We start from the raw sequence: 22,567 nt of genomic DNA, 5'->3' as shown, positions 1-22,567 counted from the left end.
CCAACAGATGGAGAGATATACCATGTTCATGGATTAGAATAATCAATATTGTGAAAATGACTATACTACCCAAAGCAATCTACAGATTCAATGCAATCCCTATCAAATTACCAATGGCATTTTTTACGGAACTAGAACAATCATCTTAAAATTTGTATGGAGACACAAAAGACCCCGAATAGCCAAAGCAGTCTTGAGGGAAAAAAACGGAGCTGGAAGAATCAGACTCTCTGACTTCAGACTATACTACAAGGCTACAGTAATCGAGACAATATGGTACTGGCACAAAAACAGAAACAGATCAATGGAACAAGATAGAAAGCCCAGAGATAAACCCACGCACCTATGGTCAACTAATCTATAACAAAGGAGGCAAAGATATACAATGGAGAAAAGACAGTGTCTTCAATAAGTGGTGCTGGGAAAATTGGACAGCTACATGTAAAAGAATGAAATTAGAACACTCCCTAACACCATACAGAAAAGTAAACTCAAAATAGATTAAAGACCTCAATGTAAGACCGGACACTATATAACTCTTAGAGGAAAACGTAGGAAGAACACTTTTTGACATAAATCACAGCAAGATCTTTTTTGATCCACCTCCTAGAGTAATGGAAATAAAAACAAAAATAAACAATTGGGACCTAATGAAACTTCAAAGCTTTTGCACAGCAAAGGAAACCATAAACAAGACGAAAAGACAACCCTCAGAATGGGAGAAAATATTTGCAAATGAATCAATGGACAAAGGATTAATCTCCAACATATATAAGCAGCTCATGCAGCTGAATATTAAAAAAACAAACAACCCAATCCAAAAATGGGCAGAAGAGCTAAATAGACATTTCTCCAAAGAAGACATACAGATGGCCAAGAAGCACATGAAAAGCTGCTCAACATCACTAATTATTAGAGAAATGCAAATCAAAGCTACAATGAGGTATCACCTCACACCAGTTAGAATGGGCACCATCAGAAAATCTACAAACAAATCCTGGAGAGGGTTTGGAGAAAAGGGAACCGTCTTTCACTGTTTGTGGGAATGTAAACTGATACAGCCACTATGGAGAACAGTATGGAGGTTCTTTAAAAAACTAAAAATAGAGGGGCGGTGGAAAGATGGCGGAGGAGTAAGACGCGGAGATGACCTTCCTCCCCACAAATACACCAGAAATACATCTACATGTGGAACAACTCCTACAGAACACCTACTGAATGCTGGCAGAAGACCTCAGACCTCCCAAAAGGCAAGAAACTCCCCACGTAGCTGGGTAGGGCAAAAGAAAAAATTAATTAAAAACAGAGACAATAGAATAGGGACGGCACCTGCACCAGTGGGAGGGAGCTGTGAAGGAGGAAAGGTCTCCACACACTAGGAAGCCCCTTCGGCGGACTTCTAGAGCAAGATCTATGATTTTTTCCCCTTTTCCTCTTTTTGTGAATGTGTATGTGTATGCTTCTGTGTGAGATCTTGTCTGTATAGGTTTGCTTCCACCATTTGTCCCAGCGTTCTATCCGACCATTTTTTTTTTTAATTTTTTTCTTAATAATTAATTTTAATTTAAAGAACTCTGTTATACTTTACCTTCTTTCTATCTTTCCTTCCTTCCTTCCCTTTTTGAGACAACGAATCGTCCCAAATTGAGGAGGTGGACTTGGAGAGCAAGTTTTATGATTTTTTCCACTTTACCTCTTTTTGTGAGGGTATATGTGTATGCTTCTATGTAAGATTTTGTCTCTATAACTTTGCTTCCACCATTTGTCCTAAGGTTCTATCCTTCCCTTTTTTTTTTCCTCTAAATAATTATTTTTTTAATTCAATAACTTTATTATACTTTATTTTATTTTACTGTATCTTCTTTCTTTCTGTATTTTTTCCTTCCTTCCCTCATTCCTTCCTTCCTTCCCTCCTCCCTCCCTCCCTCCTTTCTTTCCTTCTTGCCTTCTTCCTTTCTTTTCTTCTTTCTTTCTTTCTTCCTTCCCTCCTTCCTTCCTTCCCTCCTCTCTTTCTTTCTTTCTTTCTTTCTTTCCTATTTCCTCCTACTTATACTAATTCTCTCTACTTTCTCTCCCTTTTATTCTGAGCCGAGTGGATGAAAGGCTCTTGCTGCTCCAGCCAGGAGTCAGGACTCTGCCTCTGAGGTGGGAGAGCCAACTTCAGAACACTCGTCAAGAAGAGACCTCCCAGCCCCACATAATATCAAACGGCGAAAATCTCCCAGAGATCTCCATCTCAACACCAGCACCCAGCTTCGCTCAACGACCAGCAAGCTACAGTGCTGGACAACCTATGCCAACCATATAGCAAAACAGGAACACAACCCCACCCACTAGCAGAGAGGCTGCCTAAAATCATAATAAGTCCACAGACACCCCAAAACACACCACCAGACGTGGACCTGCCCACTAGAGAGACAAGATCTAGCCTCATACACCACAACACAGCCACTAGTCCCCTCCACCAGGAAGCCTACACAACGCACTGAACCAACCTTAGCCACTGGAGACAGACATCAAAAACAACGGGAGCTACGAACTTGCAGCCTGCAAAAAGGTGAACCCAATCACAGTAAGATAAGCAAAATGAGAAGACAGAAAAACACACAGCAGATGAAGGAGCAGGATAAAAACCCACCAGACCTAACAAATGAAGAGGAAATAGGCAGTCTACCTGAAAAAGAGTTCAGAATAATGATAGTAAAGATGATCCAAAATCTTGGAAATAGAATGGACAAAATGCAAGAAGCAGTTAACAAGGACCTAGAAGAAATAAAGATGAAACAGACAATGATGAACAACACAATAAATGAAATGAAAAATACTCTAGATGGGATCAATAGCAGAATAAATGAGGCAGAAGAACGGATAAGTGACCTGGAAGATAAAATAGTGGAAATAACTACTGCAGAGCAGAATAAAGAAAAAAGAATGAAAAGAACTGAGGACAGTCTCAGAGACCTCTGGGACAACATTAAACGCACCAACATTCGAATTATAGGGGTTCCAGAAGAAGAAGAGAAAAAGAAAGGGACTGAGAAAATATTTGAAGAGATTATAGTTGAAAACTTCCCTAATATGGGAAAGGAAATCGTTAATCAAGTCCAGGAAGCACAGAGAGTCCCATACAGGATAAATTCAAGGAGAAATACGCCAAGACACATATTAATCAAACTGTCAAAAACTAAATACAAAGAAAGCATATTAAAAGCAGCAAGGGAAAAACAACAAATAACACACAAGGGAATCCCCATAAGGTTAACAGCTGATCTCTCAGCAGAAACTCTACAAGCCAGAAGGGAGTGGCAGGACATACTGAAAGTGATGAAGGAGAAAAACCTGCAACCAAGATTACTCTACCCAGCAAGGATCTCATTCAGATTTGATGGAGAAATTAAAACCTTTACAGACAAGCAAAAGCTGAGAGAGTTCAGCACCACCAAACCAGCTTTACAACAAATGCTAAAGGAACTTCTCTAGACAAAAACACAAGAGAAGGAAAAGTCCTATAATAACGAACCCAAAACAATTTAGAAAATGGGAATAGGAACATACATATCGATAATTACCTTAAATGTAAATGGACTAAATGCTCCCACCAAAAGACACAGATTGGCTGAATGGATACAAAAACAAGACCCATATATATGCTGTCTACAAGAGACCCACTTCAGACCTAGAGACACATACAGACTGAAAGTAAGGGGATGGAAAAAGATATTCCATGCAAATGGAAACCAAAAGAAAGCTGGAGTAGCAATTCTCATATCAGACAAAATAGACTTTAAAATAAGGACTATCAGAAGAGACAAAGAAGGACACTACATAATGATTAAGGGATCGATCCAAGAAGAAGATATAACAATTGTAAATATTTATGCACCCAACATAGGAGCACCTCAATACATAAGGCAAAAACTAGCAGCCATAAAAGGGGAAATCGACAGTAACACATTCATAGTAGGGGACTTCAACACCCCACTTTCACCAATGGACAGATCATCCAAAATGAAAATAAATAAGGAAACACAAGCTTTAAATGATACATTAAACAGGATGGACTTAATTGATATTTATAGGACACTCCATCCAAAAACAACAGAATACACATTTTTCTCAAGTGCTCATGGAACATTCTCCAGGATAGATCATATCTTGGGTCACAAATCAAGCCTTGGTAAATTTAAGAAAATTGAAATTATATCAAGTATCTTTTCCGACCACAACGCCATGAGATTAGATATCAATTATAGGAAAAGAGCAGTAAAAAATACAAACACATGGAGGCTAAACAATACACTACTTAGTAACGAAGTGATCACTGAAGAAATCAAAGAGGAAATTAAAAAATACCTAGAAACAAATGACAATGGAGATACAACGACCCAAAACCTATGGGATGCAGCAAAAGCAGTTCTAAGAGGGAAGTTTATAGCAATACAAGCCCACCTTAAGAAGCAGGAAACATCTCGAATAAACAACCTAACCTTGCACCTCAAGCAATTAGAGAAAGAAGAACAAAAAAACCCCAGAGTTAGCAGAAGGAAAGAAATCATAAAAATCAGATCAGAAATAAATGAAAAAGAAATGAAGGAAACAATAGCAAAGATCAATAAAACTAAAAGCTGGTTCTTTGAGAAGATTAACAAAATTGATAAACCATTAGCCAGACTCATCAAGAAAATAAGGGAGAAGACTCAAATCAATAGAATCAGAAATGAAAAAGGAGAAGTAACAACTGACACTGCAGAAATACAAAAAATCATGAGGGATTACTACAAGCAACTCTATGCCAATAAAATGGACAATCTGGAAGAAATGGACAAATTCTTAGAAATGCACAAACTGCCAAGACTGAATCAGGAAGAAATAGAAAATATGAACAGACCAATCACAAACACTGAAATTGAAACTGTGATTAAAAATCTTCCAACAAACAAAAGCCCAGGACCAGATGGCTTCACAGGCGAATTCTATCAAACATTTAGAGAAGAGCTAACACCTATTCTTCTCAAACTCTTCCAAAATATAGCAGAGGGAGGAACACTCCCAAACTCATTCTACGAGGCCACCATCACCTTGATACCAAAACCAGACAAGGATGTCACAAAGAAAGAAAACTACAGGCCAATATCACTGATGAACATAGATGCAAAAATCCTCAACAAAATACTAGCAAACAGAATCCAACAGCACATTAAAAGGATCATACACCATGATCAAGTGGGGTTTATTCCAGGAATGCAAGGATTCTTCAATATACGCAAATCTATCAATGTGATTAACCATATTAACAAATTGAAGGAGAAAAACCATATGATCATCTCAATAGATGCAGAGAAAGCTTTTGACAAAATTCAACACCCATTTATGATAAAAACCCTGCAGAAAGTAGGTGTAGAGGGAACTTTCCTCAATATAATAAAGGCCGTATATGACAAGCCCACAGCCAACATCATCCTCAATGGCGAAAAACTGAAAGCATTTCCACTAAGGTCAGGAACAAGACAAGGTTGCCCACTCTCACCACTCTTATTCAACATAGTTTTGGAAGTTTTAGCCACAGCAATCAGAGAAGAAAAGGAAATAAAAGGAATCCAAATCGGAAAAGAAGAAGTAAAGCTGTCACTGTTTGCAGATGACATGATACTCTACATAGAGAATCCTAAAGATGCTACCAGAAAACTACTAGAGCTAATCAATGAATTTGGTAAAGTAGCAGGATACAAAATTAATGCACAGAAATCTCTGGCATTCCTATATACTAATGATGAAAAATCTGAAAGTGAAATCAAGAAAACACTCCCATTTACCATTGCAACAAAAAGAATAAAATATCTAGGAATAAACCTACCTAAGGAGACAAAAGACCTGTATGCAGAAAATTATAAGACACTGATGAAAGAAATTAAAGATGATACAAACAGATGGAGAGATATACCATGTTCTTGGATTGGAAGAATCAACATTGTGAAAATGACTCTACTTCCCAAAGCAATCTATAGATTCAATGCAATCCCTATCAAACTACCACTGGCATTTTTCACAGAACTAGAACAAAAAATTTCACAATTTGTATGGAAACACAAAAGACCCCGAATAGCCAAAGCAATCTTGAGAACAAAAAATGGAGCTGGAGGAATCAGGCTGCCTGACTTCAGACTATACTACAAAGCTACAGTAATCAAGACAGTATGGTACTGGCACAAAAACAGAAAGATAGATCAATGGAATAGGATAGAAAGCCCAGAGATAAACCCATGCACATATGGTCACCTTATCTTTGATAAAGGTGGCAGGAATATACAGTGGAGAAAGGACAGCCTCTTCAATAAGTGGTGCTGGGAAAATTGGATAGGTACATGTAAAAGTATGAGATTAGATCACTCCCTAACACCATACACAAAAATAAGCTCAAAATGGATTAAAGACCTAAATGTAAGGCCAGAAACTATCAAACTCTTAGAGGAAAACATAGGCAGAACACTCTATGACATAAATCACAGCAAGATCCTTCTTGACCCATCTCCTAGAGTAATGGAGATAAAAACAAAAATAAACAAATGGGACCTAATGAAACTTCAAAGCTTTTGCACAGCAAAGGAAACCATAAACAAGACCAAAAGACAGCCCTCAGAATGGGAGAAAATATTTGCAAATGAATCAACTGACAAAGGATTAATCTCTAAAATTTACAGGCAGCTCATGCAGCTCAATAACAAAAAAATAAACAACCCAATCCAAAAATGGGCAGAAGACCTAAATAGACATTTCTCCAAAGAAGATATACAGACTGCCAACAAACACATGAAAGAATGCTCAACATCATTAATCATTAGAGAAATGCAAATCAAAACTACAATGAGATATCATCTCACACCAGTCAGAATGGCCATCATCAAAAAATCTAGAAACAATAAATGCTGGAGAGGGTGTGGAGAAAAGGGAACACTCTTGCACTGCTGGTGGGAATGTGAATTGGTTCAGCCACTATGGAGAACAGTATGGAGGTTCCTTAAAAAACTACAAATAGAACTACCATATGACCCAGCAATCCCACTACTAGGTATATACCCTGAGGAAACCAGAATTCAGAAAGAGTCATGTACCAAAATGTTCATTGCAGCTCTATTTACAATAGCCCGGAGATGGAAACAACCTAAGTGCCCGTCGTCGGATGAATGGATAAAGAAGATGTGGCACATATATACAATGGAATATTACTCAGCCATAAAAAGAAACGAAATTGAGCTATTTGTAATGAGGTGGATAGATCTAGAGTCTGTCATACGGAGTGAAGTAAGTCAGAAAGAGAAGGACAAATACCGTATGCTAACACATATATATGGAATTTAAGAAAAAAAAATGTTATGAAGAACCTAGGGGTAAAACAGGAATAAAGACAGAGACCTACTGGAGAACAGACTTGAGGATATGGGGAGGGGGAAGGGTGAGGTGTGTTAGGGCGAGAGAGAGACATGGACATATATATACTAACAAACGTAAGGTAGATAGCCAGTGGGAAGCAGCCGCATGGCACAGGGAAACCGGCTCGGTTCTTTGTGGCTGTCTGGAGGGGTGGGATAGGGAGGGGGGGAGGGAGGGAGACAAAGAGGGAAGAGATATGGGAACATATATATATGTATAACTGACTCACTCTGTTATAAAGCAGAAACTAACACACCATTGTAAAGCAATTATACCCCAATAAAGATGTTAAAAAAATAAAAATAAAAATAAAAAAAATAAAAATTATGAAAGAAAAAAAAAGAAAAAAACTAAAAATAGAATTACCATGACCCAGCAATCCCACTACTGGGCATACACCCAGAGAAAACCATAATTCAAAAAGACACATGCACCCGAATGTTCACTGCTGCACAACTTACAATAGCCAGGACATGGAAGCAACCTAGATGCCCATCGACAGACAAGTGGATAAAGAAGTTGTGGTACCTATATACAATAGAATATTACTCAGCCATAAAAAGGAATGAAATTGGGTCATTTGTTGAGGCGTGGCTGGATCTAGAGACTGTCATACAAAGTGAAGTAAGTCAGAGAGAGAAAAACAAATATCATATATTAACGCATGTATGTGGAACCTAGAAAAATGGTATAGATGAACCGGTTTGCAGGGCAGAAGTAGAGACACAGATATAGAGAACAAAAGTATGAACACCAAGGGGGGAAAGTGGCAGGGTGGTGGTGGTGGTGGTGTGAAGAACTGGGAGATTGGGATTGACATATATACAGTGATGTGGATAAAATTGATGACTAATAAGAACCTGCTGTATAAAAGTAAAATAAAATTGAAAAATTCAAAAAAAGAAAATCCTCTCATCCCAAGAATTCTTTAGACTTTTACCTAAGTACTGGGGTCATGGGCCTCAATCCTCACAAACTACAATCAGCTCCACAGGGTAGACTCATGTGCAATCGACTACATGATTTTAAAAAGAGAAAAACAAACAAACAAAAACAACCCAAACACTCCCTTAATCCACAGGGTATCTTTTCAAAATCCTTTATGAAATTTTTCTTCCACAAGCTGCCGGCTGGGTCTCTCAACTTGGTATCTTGATGGCTTACTTTGAATTCTCACAGACGCTGATCCTGAGACAAGGATTTGAGTATAAGAAGTGTATTTGAGAGGTGCTCCCAAGGGAACTCTGGCAGGGAAGTGAGGCAGGGAAGACAAAGAAGCTAATAATAGATACATTTTTCAACAAGTCCCCACTTTGGGAAACTAAAGCTTAACCTATTGGGGCATTCTGGGAAAAAAATGTAGAACAAGAACCGCAGTTATGCAGCTTGAACGGCCTCAAGGAAAAAAGAGCAAGAATATTTATCCATCAGCTTCCCTCAGTCAGTGGATGAGGGACCCTCCTGGGAGCACTGACTCCCCAGCACTGGAGGTCTGCCCCTTGCTGGTACAGGCAGAACTGTCTCTAAGGACCAGAGAAAGAGGTCAAGCAGAGAGTCATAAGTATTGGACACTGGAAGCCAAGGGGCATGAGAGGATGCCACATCTTGTTGCACAAGAAGCCCATGGATTACTGATTATCTTACCAAGATAAATTTAAGAAATACCTAAGATATTTGGTAACAATCATCCATCCTTATCAGCATTTGATTTCACAAGTGGAGATATATGAGCAATCTTAACCCCATTTTAAAAGCTGTTTCAAAATTTGAATCCATGGCATTTATGTAAGAATCATGGTAGAAATAATGTTTTTAATGCCAATCATGTTTTTAAAAAACTTTTTATTATGGAAAATCTCAAATACTCACAAAATCAGAGAGAATAATATAATGAAGCCCCACTTGAGCGACTCATAGCCAATCTTGAGAAATGACCTTTCCATAAATCTTAATTTTTATTTTTTTTGGTTGTGCTGGTTCTTAGCTGTGGCTGGCAGGCTCCTTAGTTGTGGAAGGAGGGCTCATTAGTTGTGGCTTGCCAGCTCTTTAGTTGTAGCATGCGAACTCTTAGTTGTGGCATGTGTGTGGGATTTAGTTCCCTGACCACAGATCGAACCTAGGCCCCCTGCATTGGGAGTGCAGAGCCTTAGCCACTGCGTCACCAGGGAAGCCCCTTAAATTTATTTTCAATTAGCATTAAAAGGGCTGCTTTCTAGTCTCTCTTCTTTTAAATTTAAATATAACGAAGGCAAAAGTAGGAAAGAAAAAATAAGTGATTGCCAGGGCTAGTTTGGGGGAGAGATGAATAGACAGAGCACAGAGGATTTTTAGGGCAGTGAAAATGCTCTGTATGATATTACAACGATGGATGTATGTAATTATACATTTGTCCAAACCCACAGAATGTACAACACCAAGAGTGAACCCTAAGGTAAACTAATGGACTTTGTGTGATTGTGATGTGTCAATGTAGGTTTCATCCTTGTTTTAAAAAATATATATGGCATTCTGGGTGGGAGATGTTGATAATGGGGGAAGCTATACATGTGTGAGGGCAAGGGGTACATGGGAAATCTCTGTACCTCTCTCTCGATTTTGTTGTAAACCTAAAACTGCTCTAAAAAATAGTCTTAAGCAATAATTTGACATTTTAAATGGAACTGGCACGTCCTGGTAAAAGGGAAGAAAAACACCTTTACTAACTACAGGCTTTCTTCATTAATAGGGAATGGTCTTAAAACATAGTGAATTCCATTAGCTAATTATTATTGGAAAAAACAATGTAGTAGCAACTCTATGCAAAAGATAATCATTTCACTTGACGGACATTGCCTTTGGTTAAAGTAAAATACAAAACAGTCTCATGAGTGGGAAGCCATCCATGTGGCCAACCGGGGTTACATTCTGCGGTTACCTCATCGGGGCCCAGGCATCTGTCTACACATCTGTCTACATACACTGCTCCCCAACTTCCAACTCTTCCACTGTGGGGACTGGCCCCGCTGATGGTTAACACAAGTCCTCATCACCTCTTAGGCCAAATCGACCTCATGCCTTTGGCACAGAGCTTTGGAGTATTAAGTGAATACCTGGTCAAGTACTTGAGCAGATTAAAAAGTCCTCTTTGAAAACATACTTGGCTCTAAGTGCAGGCATCTGTGTGGCCCAGCTTCGTGTGGGGATGAGCATCTGTGTGTGGGCGGGGGGTACATTCCCACAACAGGAGCCGACCCCCTTGCTGTGTGTCTGCTGCAGAAATCATCTAGAATGGATCTCTCCCATTAATAACGTTTGGCATCCAGGAAGCTACTCTAATAGGCAGCATGGCATAGTGGAAAGAAGACAGATTTTAAAGCCAGATTCCTGATTCTGCCACTTTCTATGTGACTTCAGACAAGTTACAGAACCTTTTCCAGCTTCTGGTTTTTCTCATTTGCAAGACTGGGATGGTTTGCACAGGATTGTTATGCAAATTAAATTAGGTACTTATGCAAAGTGCTTGGCATACAGACTTTAAATACATACTGATTTGCTCTTTTATTTTCCCTCTCTTCTTTCTGAGCCACAAATAACAGCTTACACATAGTGAGTGCTTACTAGGAGCCAAGCGCTGCCTCAGCTACATGTAATCCTAACCACACTCCCGTGAGGTGCTATTAGTCTAGCCATTGTATCAGTCTGCTCAGGCTGCTATACAAAATACCACAGACTGGTGGCTTAAACAATAGAAATTTATTTTCTCAAAGTTCTGGGGGCTAGAGGTCCATGATCAAGGTGTTGGAAGGCTTGGTTTCTCCTGAGGCCTCTCTCACTGCATCCTCAGGTGGCCTCCTCTGCGTGCATGCACCCCTGATGTCTCCTCCTCCTCTTATGAGGATACCAGTCACACCGGATTAGGGCCCCACTCTCATGACATCCCTTAACCTTTATTACCTCTTTAAAGGCCCTGTCTCCAAATACAGTCACATTGGGAATAAGGCCTTCTACATGTGGATTTAGGGGAAACACAATTCAGTCCACCCACCCATTTTCCATATATTGAGAGGAACCTGCCTAACGTCACACAGTTGTTAAGCAGCAGACCTGACATTAAAACTCTACTGAATTCAGAGCCCAGGCCCTGTCCACTCTGTCCTAAAGCCTGTCCACCAGCATGGCTGTTGTGAAGCAGGGCCTAGTATAAGAACCTGGGACAATGGAGGGACTTAAAGATATTTCAGTTTCTTTAATGCATCACAGAACTCAACTATAAATTAGCTCAAATTGACCGTTTACCAGATATTCTTGAAATATCTGTATTTTCCCAGTAGGATTATCAATATTTATTTCAAAGGAAAGAAACTTTCCCTGCCTCTCTTATACATCTCTAAAACTTATAATTAAAAAAACAATCCTTTTAGAAAGAAACCACATGGAAGGACTGAAGTTTGATTATTACATTCTTCAAGAATGCTGCTTGGATTTTTTTTTTTTAAACCTATGACTATACACATGTGTTTTTGCTTAAGATTCAGTATTTACAAGACTGCTTTGGAATGCTACCACAGTACCATGTAGTTTCACAGAAGATATCTCACTTTCCTTTTGCTATCTTTACAAAGGGTTAAAAGGCCAGACACAGAAAGCATTATACCTCTAAGATTATTATTAGTGACTGACTGTATATATTCAGTCGTGTGCTGTCCTAGAATTTGACAAAAAATGAAATGAAAACTCTAAGGTAAGAGAAAGGATGAGCCTAGACAAGGTAGAGTCCTACCACCGATTTGTGACTTGTAGTCCCGTATTTCAAGACAAACTGTAAAATGCCAACTTAATAAACATACATTTATTTTCAGCAAGGCCAAGATTCCTTTGGTTTCCGCTGCAGAGCCTTTTCAGATTTACTTATTGGAATTCTGGTAGAGAAAAATGATCCAAGCTGTTTCCCATCCTAGTCAGCTGGGGCCCCGCATAAAGAAGCACTACAGGCTGAGTGGCTTAAATAACAGAAGTTTATTTCCTCACAGTTCTGGAGGCTGGAGCTCCGAGATCAGGATGGCAGCATAGTTGAGTTCTGGTGGGGACTCTCATCCTAGCTCACAGACAGCTACCATCTCGCTGTGTGCTCACAGACAGCAAACTCTCTGGGGTCTCCTCTGAGAAGGAGGGCCTCACCCTCATGACCTCACCTAAACGTTATTATCTCCCAAAGGTCCCATCTCCAAATACGACCACATTGGACTTCAACATATGGATTTTAGGGGACATTAATTCAGTCCACAGTATTTGCTCAAAATGTCTTGGGGGAAAAAAACCTCAAAGTGTGTTTAAATTGCTTCTTTGGTGAAAGAAAGACACTATAATGTAGACTAATTCACTGGATTCTTAATTGTTCTTGTAGACTGAAGAGCAATGATGTGGTCAGTGAATCAGGAACAAAGGGCAAGAGGATGGTCACTTATGCCTTCAGTAAATGTTTCAGTGCCTACTGTGTGCCAGGCATCATGGAAAGAGAAATGAAGCTCTCAGTTTAGTGTGAGAGGCAACCAAAGAATAATAATAATTTTGATACAGTGTGGAAAGGGCCGTGATGTAAGAGGTGCTCAGGATTATTAATGGATTAGCAAAAGCGGGTACTGGGGACTCAAGCCAACCAACAAGGGGAGGGTGTCAGGGAAGATTTCCTGGAAAGAGGTGTTGCCTGTGCTTTAATGGTCCAGGATCTGCCAATGGGCTTGCATTCTCTATTCCTTCCAGCAGGATGCCCTGGTGCTGCTGTTGGCATCCTGTTTTGGAGATCTGAGTCTGGGAAGCCTCCAGGGCCACAGGCTTGACAGGCACCAATCTTTTCTTCCATACTGGGCGCTTGTCAATTCAGGATTAAACCTTCATTATGGTGGAGAAGCACATCACCAAGCTGTCCTCTTAAATCTTTCGTATCTCCACTGATCATCCTGTAGTCTTCCTTATTCGGGGACAGATCTTTTGAAATGTTTGTGAGGTTCTCCTAGCTAGTCTACATGTCTTGCCCTTCCTGTGGTCTTAATATGAAGTCCTAAGGGGGGCAGACCCAGGGTGTCTGATTGAGTACTTCATATGTTACTGCGGTGATAGCAATGGTCACTTAGCTCCCACTGGACCTCATATAACATGAAAAACGTCTTTCTCACTATCAGGTGAGGGGTCTACTAAAAGTACAGAGGTGTTCCTAGGGGTATCCTGTGACTCATCTATTACTTCTCTAATCTCTAAAGCAATGGCCTTCAAACATTATTTTGCACGCTATAAAAAAACTGTAAGCGGGCTTTCCTGGTGGCGCAGTTGAGAGTTGAGAGTCCGCCTGCCGATGCAGGGGACGCGGGTTCGTGCCCCGGTCCGGGAAGGTCCCACATGCCGCGGAGCGGCTGGGCCCGTGAGCCATGGCCGCTGAGCCTGCACCAGTCTCGGCACTGCTGCCCAGGGCATCCCCTCTTCCTCTACCCTTTCCTCTTCTTGTGTTCCCAAAGAATCTCATACTTGACACAAGAGTTTAAAGCAGTGGTTCTCAAAAAGAATAGAGAGGTTGCAACCTCTCTATTCTACGCAGTTGCAAGGTTTAGAAACAAAGAGTTAGGATGCTAGGCCAGGGGACGGAGGGTGAGATCAGGTTTTACAGAAGTAAAATGGTTATCCTGGACACTAGCCACGCACCACAACAAAGAGATGACTGAAATATTAGTACTAAATAAGTCCATGTGGAAACTCTTTTCTTCACAGAAGGAGAGAGAAATTAATCTGGTAGTCTTTAAAACACAAACAAAACTTGATAATGTTAGCCTCTACTCAATTTATAACTTGCATCAAACATCACAGAGATTTTAGCCATGTTAAGGTAGTTGCGTTGGCCGCCAAGGTTTTCTCTCATATGGACTGCTCTGTAGGTTAGGTGATTCACTTATGGTTGGATCTACTTAACACGGTCTTGGTTCACGAGAACCAGAATTATTTAGATAAATAAATGCTTTTGGCCTCAATTATTTGCCTTGACCATTCAGCTTATTTTTTTTTTCTTGTACAGAAAATATTTAGGACATTTAATTTTATATCCATGCCTCAAATCACTTGACATTTCAAAAGGACAATACCTTTCTTCTTTGAGTTGAGTAAGCATTCGTGCTCTTCTTTAACAGAGATTTTACAACTCTTGATTCGACAGAAAAAGGATCGTCTTGAGCCAGAATACGCACAACTCCTTCCGGTGTGGAAATTACTGTGAGCTTGCAAACCAGCTTTCATAGTGCAAAGAGGTAAGAGAATAGGTAGAAAATAATATTTTCAAATAATTTTGAAATCTATCTCCTAACATTTTCTGGTCATCTATTACCTGAGAAATGGTTATTGACATTATTATACAGTAAACCCCAAAGTGAAACATACCAAAAAAAATGTATTTGTCAAGCAATCACATTTTGATAACTTATAATCACTTGAAATTTACCTTTATATTTTTCCCCAGGGGGGCAGATAATAAAGATAATTTAAATGAAATAAAAATTAAATGAAAAAAACCTTAACTAAAACAGTAATCAGTAGCATAAAGCATTATTATTTTTATATTATAAATAATTATTAGGCGATAAGCATTTTCAGAGAAGAGAAGTATTTCTGGAGAAGATAAAGAATATGTACACTTCTCAAGCACAATTACACAAGGCCTTTCACATTGAGTAGACCTAACTAACACATTTAAGAAAGAGAATAATTGTCCCTCAGCATACAACTAAATAATAAAAAAACTCCAGCAATTTTTTTTATCCCAAATGATACTTTCCTATAAAGATTTTATTAGCATATGAAAAATAGAGAATATGAAGTAATCACATTTTCCCCAAAGCATCTTCAGATGAATGTATTTGTTTTTATATATGTGTACAAATACATGAATTCTCTATATAGTTACATTGTTTTTTTAAACTGAGGTTGATGATTATAAAGTTTACTAAATAATTCTCCTCTTGATAAAACCATAATTAGCTAATGTTTTCAAAACACTGTACAGCTGTATTCTGAAGTAATAATTACATTTACATAAAATGGTAAGAATGCTGAAATGAGTACTTACTTTCGGCATCTATTAGCTTCTCTCTTGGTGAAATATCAGAGGAAGAAAGTTGTTCCTTTACTTCGGCAACATCTTTTGGATGTAAGAAGTCAAACAAGCTTTGTCCAGTCAAACTAGCCTATTTACAAGGTAGATGTTCATTGAAAGTCAGTATCATGTCATTTCTACCTTTCCTCATACAGACATAGGATACTCCTTCTTTCATTTAAAGTGGCTTTTTCTTAAGCTCAGGTGCATTTACTATACTGGGTGACCTTAGCTTGGTCAGTGTTAAAAACAGTGATAGGTGTAGATAGAAAAAACACATGCACACAGACCCATAACTGGATACACACAAACCACATACACGCACCTAATAACTAACATTCTATTTATTCTTGTTACTCTTGGTAACATCCCCAATTCACATGTTACTTCAAGGCATATTATTATTTACTTTAAACTTTACCATTAGTAAAAGAGATTATATTACAGTATAATATAGAAGTCAGAGAATACCTGTGATTTTTATGGTGTAACTCAAATTTACCATACTGCTTACAAATAATTACCATACTGTTGATAACTCAAATCCAACCTGGAATACGTCTCATTTGGCATTCCACTTCTCCCCACATGCACAGCATTCCTCAGCCCATGACTTTGCTTGCATGGTCTCATCACCTGGAATTCATTACCTCTGTTCTATAAACTCAGTTCCCTGGCTGATCCGGACAACTGCCTTTTACTCCCTGAATTCCAAGATTCCTTCTCCCAACCTGAAATGTCTTCCTCCTCTTCTCTGCTCACCTTAAAGCCTAGGAGACATTCTATTTCACATGTGAGGCCCACAGTGATCACCCCTCTTCTGAACTCCTTTATTACCCAAGCAGACATTCCTACAGAAGGTAAAAAAATGGACCAGCTGGCCCAAGTGGCCTGGAGTGCTTGGCGGTTAGATATCGCTATCAAAAACAAAACAAAACAAAAAAACACTAGCAATCTGATTTATACATCAGTCTATTGTGTGACTGGCTAACATAAGTCTATACCCAGAACTGCTTCAGAGCAAATCCGTTTTTTTTTTTTAATTGAAGTACACGTGATTTACAATGTTGTGCCAATCTCTGCTGTTACAGACAAATCAGATTTCTAAGGCTGAAAAGCTGAAGACCAGACCCTGTACCATGGGGATCCCAAAGTCCTCCTGAGCAGTCAGTGAGTCTCCTGAATCGTCTCTGAAATGCAAAGTCAGTGTCCAGTGGGGCTGGCCTCCATGTTACTAATTTGGAACTTAAGAGTTACTTTGAATTGTCAAGTATCTTGGTGTGTATGTATGTGTGTGATGTTTTCTCTATTTCCAATTAGAAGACAGAAAAATCAAGTCTTACCCTGCTTTTGTGTCCCCACCTATAACCAGCTGCATGATTCATTTGGTTTTCACTCCCTCTGTATGTAGGTTCATAATATCTTTTTCTGTTACTTAACTCATTATCTATGAATGCCTTCTATCTCTCCAAATTTTCAAGTTTGGGGGCAATATAGGCAGAGATGAGATATTTTTTCTTTTTGTTTTTGTTTGTTTTTTAACATCTTCGTTGGAGTATAATTGCTTTACAATGGTGTGTTAGTTTCTGCTTTATAACAAAGTGAATCAGCTATACATATACATATATCCACATATCTCTTCCCTCTTGCGTCTCCCTCCCTATCCCCCCCCTCTAGGTGGTCACAAAGCACCAAGCTGATCTCCCTGTGCTATGCGGCTGCTTCCCACTAGCTATCGGATTTACATTTGGTAGTGTATATATATCCATGCCACTCTCCCACTTTGTTCCAGCTTATCCTTCCCCCTCCAAGTGTCCTCAAGTCCATTCTGTAGTAGGCCTGCGTCTTTATTCCCGTCCTGCCCCTAGGTTCTTCACGACCATTTTTTTTTTTTTAAAGATTCCATATATATGTGTTAGCATACAGTATTTGTTTTTCTCTTTCTGACTTACTTCACTCTGTATGACAGACTCTAGGTCCATCCACCTCACTAAAAATAACTCAATTTCGTTTCTTTTTATGGCTGAGTAATATTCCATTGTATATATGTGCCACATCTTCTTTATCCATTCATCTGTCGATGAACACTTAGGTTACTTCCATGTCCTGGCTATTGTAAATAGAGCTATATCTATTATTTTTATTATGTATTATATTATTCTATTTCTATTTTGAAGGAGACCACAGATGCTAGTTTATTCACTCTGTTGGTTTCAGTGCTATAGTTTTTGAGTAATTAGTTTAAATTAAATGGTGTTCAGTAAAAAGGAGGCAAATCAATCACACCACTAGTTAAGTGAAAGATGTATTTCAGAGTTTGTTGCCAGAGCCTAGATAAAAAACTGTTTTGTAGTGTGTATAACTTAATAAGTAATAAGGCTGTCTCTTGGAGGAAACAGAGAAGGGTGACTAATATTTTTCAGACACTCAAACATGATATCGTATTTAGTGCTTACATCCTGAGAGACAGGTATAATCATAATTTCCACGTTTTACATAGGAAGAAGCTGAGGTTCAGGAAAATGAAATAACTTGCTGAAGGAAGTGAACACTCCTGTCAATAACAAAAATTCATACTTTTTCCACACATCTTCCCATCTCTCTTAGTTCTAACTTAGCAGAAGTGAATCCCACAGCCCAATGGGAAGAGAGAGTTCAGAAAAAGAGCTTCAAGATATGTTTTTTTTACAAAATAAACATAGTGGGACTTCCCTGGTGGTCCAGTGGTAAAGAATCGCCTTCCAATGCATGGGACACGGGTTCGATCCCTGGCTGGGGAACTAAGATTCCACATGCCATGGGGCAACTAAGCCTGCATGCCGCAACTACTGAGCTCGTGTGCCTCAACTAGAGAGCCCATGTGCCTCAAACCAGAGCCCATGCACCTCAACTAGAGAGAAGCCCGTATGCCGCAACAAAGAGCCCATGCGCCAAACAAAGAGCCCACACCACAACGAAAGATCCTGCATGCCTCAACTAAGACCCGACGCAGCCACCCCCCCCCAAATTTTTTTTTTTAAATTAATAAACATAGTAAGAAAATATCCTCAGTTTTGGATACCTGATCATAATTAAGTATTTTGGAGACTGATTTCGAAATGAAGAGAATTTTTCCTCTTTCACATCCAACCACAAATAGGAAGCCTTCTGCAGTCTAGGATTTAAAAATACAAAGTGAATATTTTAAAAGATATCTTCTGTCTCTCTCATACACATACATTCAGATTTTGAGGAAATTACTGTAGCAATAAAACTAGTAGAGTGGTCACAAGAGCTAGTAAAATTAATTTTAAGAAATTTTCTCAGTACATAAAAAGACTGATAAAATCAAAGTGAACCCCAGTCTAAAGTAATGTTTTTGACTTGGAAAGTCCAGGCATGGAATATCTAGTTGAGATATTTTAAAATATAAAAATTACCTATGTCGAATTCTATACTCATACAGAAATTCTGTAAAGATATCAAAACACATCAATAACGGTTGCCTGTGGATGTACTGAGACGGAAGGACTGTGCAGATTGGGATGAAGGAAGCATCAGGAATACTATATTTGAATTCAGCTGTTCAAATAAAAAAGGGGCTCTTTAAAAAAATTAAAAGAAAAACGGACAAATGTATATCAAAAAATCTTTCTATTTAATCATACTAAGGCATAAAGCCTAGTAGTAACAGCATAAGATCAAGACATGTATTACCTCCTGGGAGCAGGATAAGCCAATGACATGGTCATATTTTCCACGTCAAGTAAACCTGTACACCAGTGAATTTGAAACCCAGGCATGCACGTGAAATGATGAGGACAGAAATGGCAAAGCATCGACTAACAACTCATTCAGTAAGCAGTGGCTGGCTCATCTGCAGAGAACAGGATCCTGAAGGAATTGAGTACAAGGCAGATGGCCTTGAAGGAGGTGCCAATAGTGGGGAATAGAGCCTACGGTGTGGGAAGTGAGTGCAGCAGGCAGTGTAAGGAGCTTAGCATTAAAGACAAGCTATGCTCTCTCCTTTGGAAAGTGCCTATCCTCTGCCTCTACATTCATTAGCCCAAACTAATAAGACATGTTTACTTGCATAACTTAAACTTTTATCTTAAAGGAAATTTGGTATAATACAGAGTCCTGTATGTTTAGAACAGGAATTTTTAGAACTAAAAATCTTCCTCCCTTTCAAACAAAAATGAAAGGACAAATACAACTTAGACAAACATATCTCTTAACTTACCTTAAGAATTAAGTGTCTGAGCTCATTATCCTGAATGAATGAAGGTCTGTAATTATTTCCTGCATAAGAACTTGTCATACCTGAAAATAAAGAAGTCAACTAGTTATTAAAAATAGAGATGGAGGGACTTCCCTGGTGGCGCAGTGGTTAAGAATCCACCTGCCAATGCAGGGGACATGGGTTCGAGCCCTGGTCTAGGAAGATCCCACATGCCACGGAGCAACTAAGCCCGTGCACCACAACTACTGAGCCTGTACTCTAGAGCCCCTGAGCCACAACTACTGAGCCCCTGAGCCACAACTACTGAGCCCGCGCGCCTAGAGCCCGTGCTCCGCAACAAGAGAAGCCACCACAATGAGAAGCCTGTGCACTACAACAAAGAGTAGCCCCCGCTCACTGCAACTAGAGAAAGCCCACGTGCAGCAACGAAGACCCAACAGAGCCAAAAATATAAATAAATAAATAGAATAGAGTATTTCTTTAAAAAAAAATAGAGATGGAAATGTAGTAAATGCTCAGTGAACATTAGCAATGCTGCTGTTGCTATTGGTGACAACGAGGATGGTACTTTCTCTTTTAGCACACTCTAAGACCTCTTCTGTAATCATTCTTTCTTCGTTATTACTAGATTGAAGTGTTCTGCCTGTCAGACTGTAAATTCTTAGAACTGCTTATTCCATTATACTCAAATATGCAGACAGTAAGAGCTGTATATTGAAAAGTAATGAAGTGCAATATATTATCTATAACATTATAATAACATGCAACAATATTCATGACTCTGGTTATTTTTATAATTTCTTAGCTTATTAAAACTGATCATATGAATTACCCTGAATATAGAGATTCTGGAATTCTAAGCAAATTTTATGAATTCATAAGATTTCCCATATGACCCTTTAAAGATCATATGGAGACTTCTGATAATACAAAAAAATGTATAAAATATAAATGAAATAATTCACTTTAAGCCCTTAGCACAGAGATTACTGTATTAAAAGGAAAGAAACCAGAAGAGCTGGGAAAATGATAAGTAATGATCATGTCAAAGCTAGGTAAAATTTGACCTGAGAGAAGTAAGGGAAGAACTAAAAGTACGTTTGTCTTGAGGGCATCCACCAACCTTGACAGGGAAAGCCCTTCATGGCCACAAGGGGGCGCAGGGGACAGTTCATCAAGCCAAGGTGTGCTGTCCCCAGATAACCTCCAAGCAAGGGTGATTCAAAAGTAAATCACATTTCCCTCCCTTACACTTCCCAACCTCCCTAACCCTAAACCCCTCCTTCTAGGCACCGCAAGGAAAGATGCTTTTGCAAAAGAAAGGTAGGGTAACACCCTGAGACCTGTTAGCAATTAATTGGTCCTTGGATGAATTTACAGCCGAAACTCACCAACTACCTAAGTGGTGGGGAAAAAACAAAACCAGAAAATCACACACACTCAGAGTGATTTGGTAAAGTCTTCTCAGACTGGCAGCACCCCTTAAAGGCCTGGCATAAGCAAATGAAATCTCTTTTGGAATCTACCTTCTAGGTAGCCCTCAAAGAATTTCCCCAAATGACTTCTTCTTCTTCTTCTTATTACTACCCAGTAGCCTGGTAGGAGGGAGTTGAGAAAGGGACGAAAGATGCAGACTCTGCATGCCAGGCCAGGCACAGGAATAAATCAATGTGAGTGAGGCGCTGACACTTCCAGGCTGGCCTGAAGTGAGGCTGGCGGAATCGTGCTGAGGAAAGCCAGTCAGTGTCAGTCAGCCAGAATGGACGAGCCCTGACGAAACAGGAGAGTGAGGACGTGAGGACGTGAGGACGTGAGGACGTGCCAGGGAGAAAAAGAGGGCAGTCAGCAAAGAGCTAAAGCTAGGGTGAGGTGAGCTAACAAAATGCAAGCTGTGCGATTCTGTACGCCTGCCAAAGGGCAGTGACAAAGTCGATTCTCGGATTCTGGTGGCAAAAATAAATGAGGAAACATGATCACTGACTTTTGTTATAAAGTTCATCACCGTCATTAAAAAATGACAGTATGACAATGATCATTATAATAAGGATAATAATGATCAATATGACAGTAACAATTCTTCCTCCTGTCCTCTGACCACCACCTCCAGCATCAAGAAACCCTGTGCTCTTTCTCTGATATCTGTCTTAGGACAAACTTCATATGATATCACTTATATGTGGAATCTAAAAAAATGATACAAATAACAGAAAGAGTATTTACAAAACAGAAACAGACTCACAGACATAGACTCACACTTGTGGTTAACCAAAGGGGAAAGGTGTTGGGGAGGGATAAATTAGGAGTTTGGGATTAATGGATACAAAATAAACAACAAGGACCTACTGTATATGGATAGCTCAATATGTACTTTGCTGTACACCTGAAACTAACACACCATTGTTAACTATACTGCAGTAAAAAAAAAGAACAATAATGAAAAAAAGAGAAACACTGTGCTCACCCTTTACACTCGTCCTTTACTCTTAACAACAACCCTATGAGGCAATACATTATCCCTGTTTCACAGCTGTGGGAGGTGAGGATTAGAATGTGAAATAACTTAAGTCCCATGGCAATTAAGGGCAGGGAGCCAGGATTCGAACCCAGGTTTGCCTCCAGGACCCACGCATGCATTATTGGCTTCCAGGTATTCAGACCCACGCAGGTTCTCGGAAAGCGCCTGCTGCTGCAGAAGGCTGACTCCAAATGTGGTCTGCAAACCACTGTCGTCATCACACCGTGGTGAGATGAGCACAGAAATTAAGAATACACATTTAGGGCTTCCCTGGTGGCGCAGTGCTTGAGAG

General features: G+C 39.4%; 1 protein-coding gene across 1 annotated transcript in view; it reads right to left on the bottom strand.

Moving 5' to 3' along the window:
• The window catches only part of BMAL2 (basic helix-loop-helix ARNT like 2), a 55,696-nt gene that overhangs the window by 18,234 nt on the left and 14,895 nt on the right, over positions 1 to 22,567 (bottom strand). Inside the window, exons 5-8 of the mRNA XM_007446309.1 lie at positions 19,761 to 19,840; positions 18,600 to 18,692; positions 15,512 to 15,629; positions 14,535 to 14,678 (exon numbers count right to left, since the gene is read on the bottom strand). Coding sequence (XP_007446371.1) covers positions 14,535 to 14,678; positions 15,512 to 15,629; positions 18,600 to 18,692; positions 19,761 to 19,840 — 435 coding nt within the window. The remainder of the gene's footprint in view (positions 1 to 14,534; positions 14,679 to 15,511; positions 15,630 to 18,599; positions 18,693 to 19,760; positions 19,841 to 22,567) is intronic.

Source organism: Lipotes vexillifer, unplaced genomic scaffold, assembly GCF_000442215.2.
Source record: "Lipotes vexillifer unplaced genomic scaffold, Lipotes_vexillifer_v1.1 scaffold477, whole genome shotgun sequence".
Lineage (NCBI taxonomy): Eukaryota > Metazoa > Chordata > Mammalia > Artiodactyla > Lipotidae > Lipotes > Lipotes vexillifer.
This window is presented reverse-complemented; position numbering and strand designations above follow the sequence as displayed.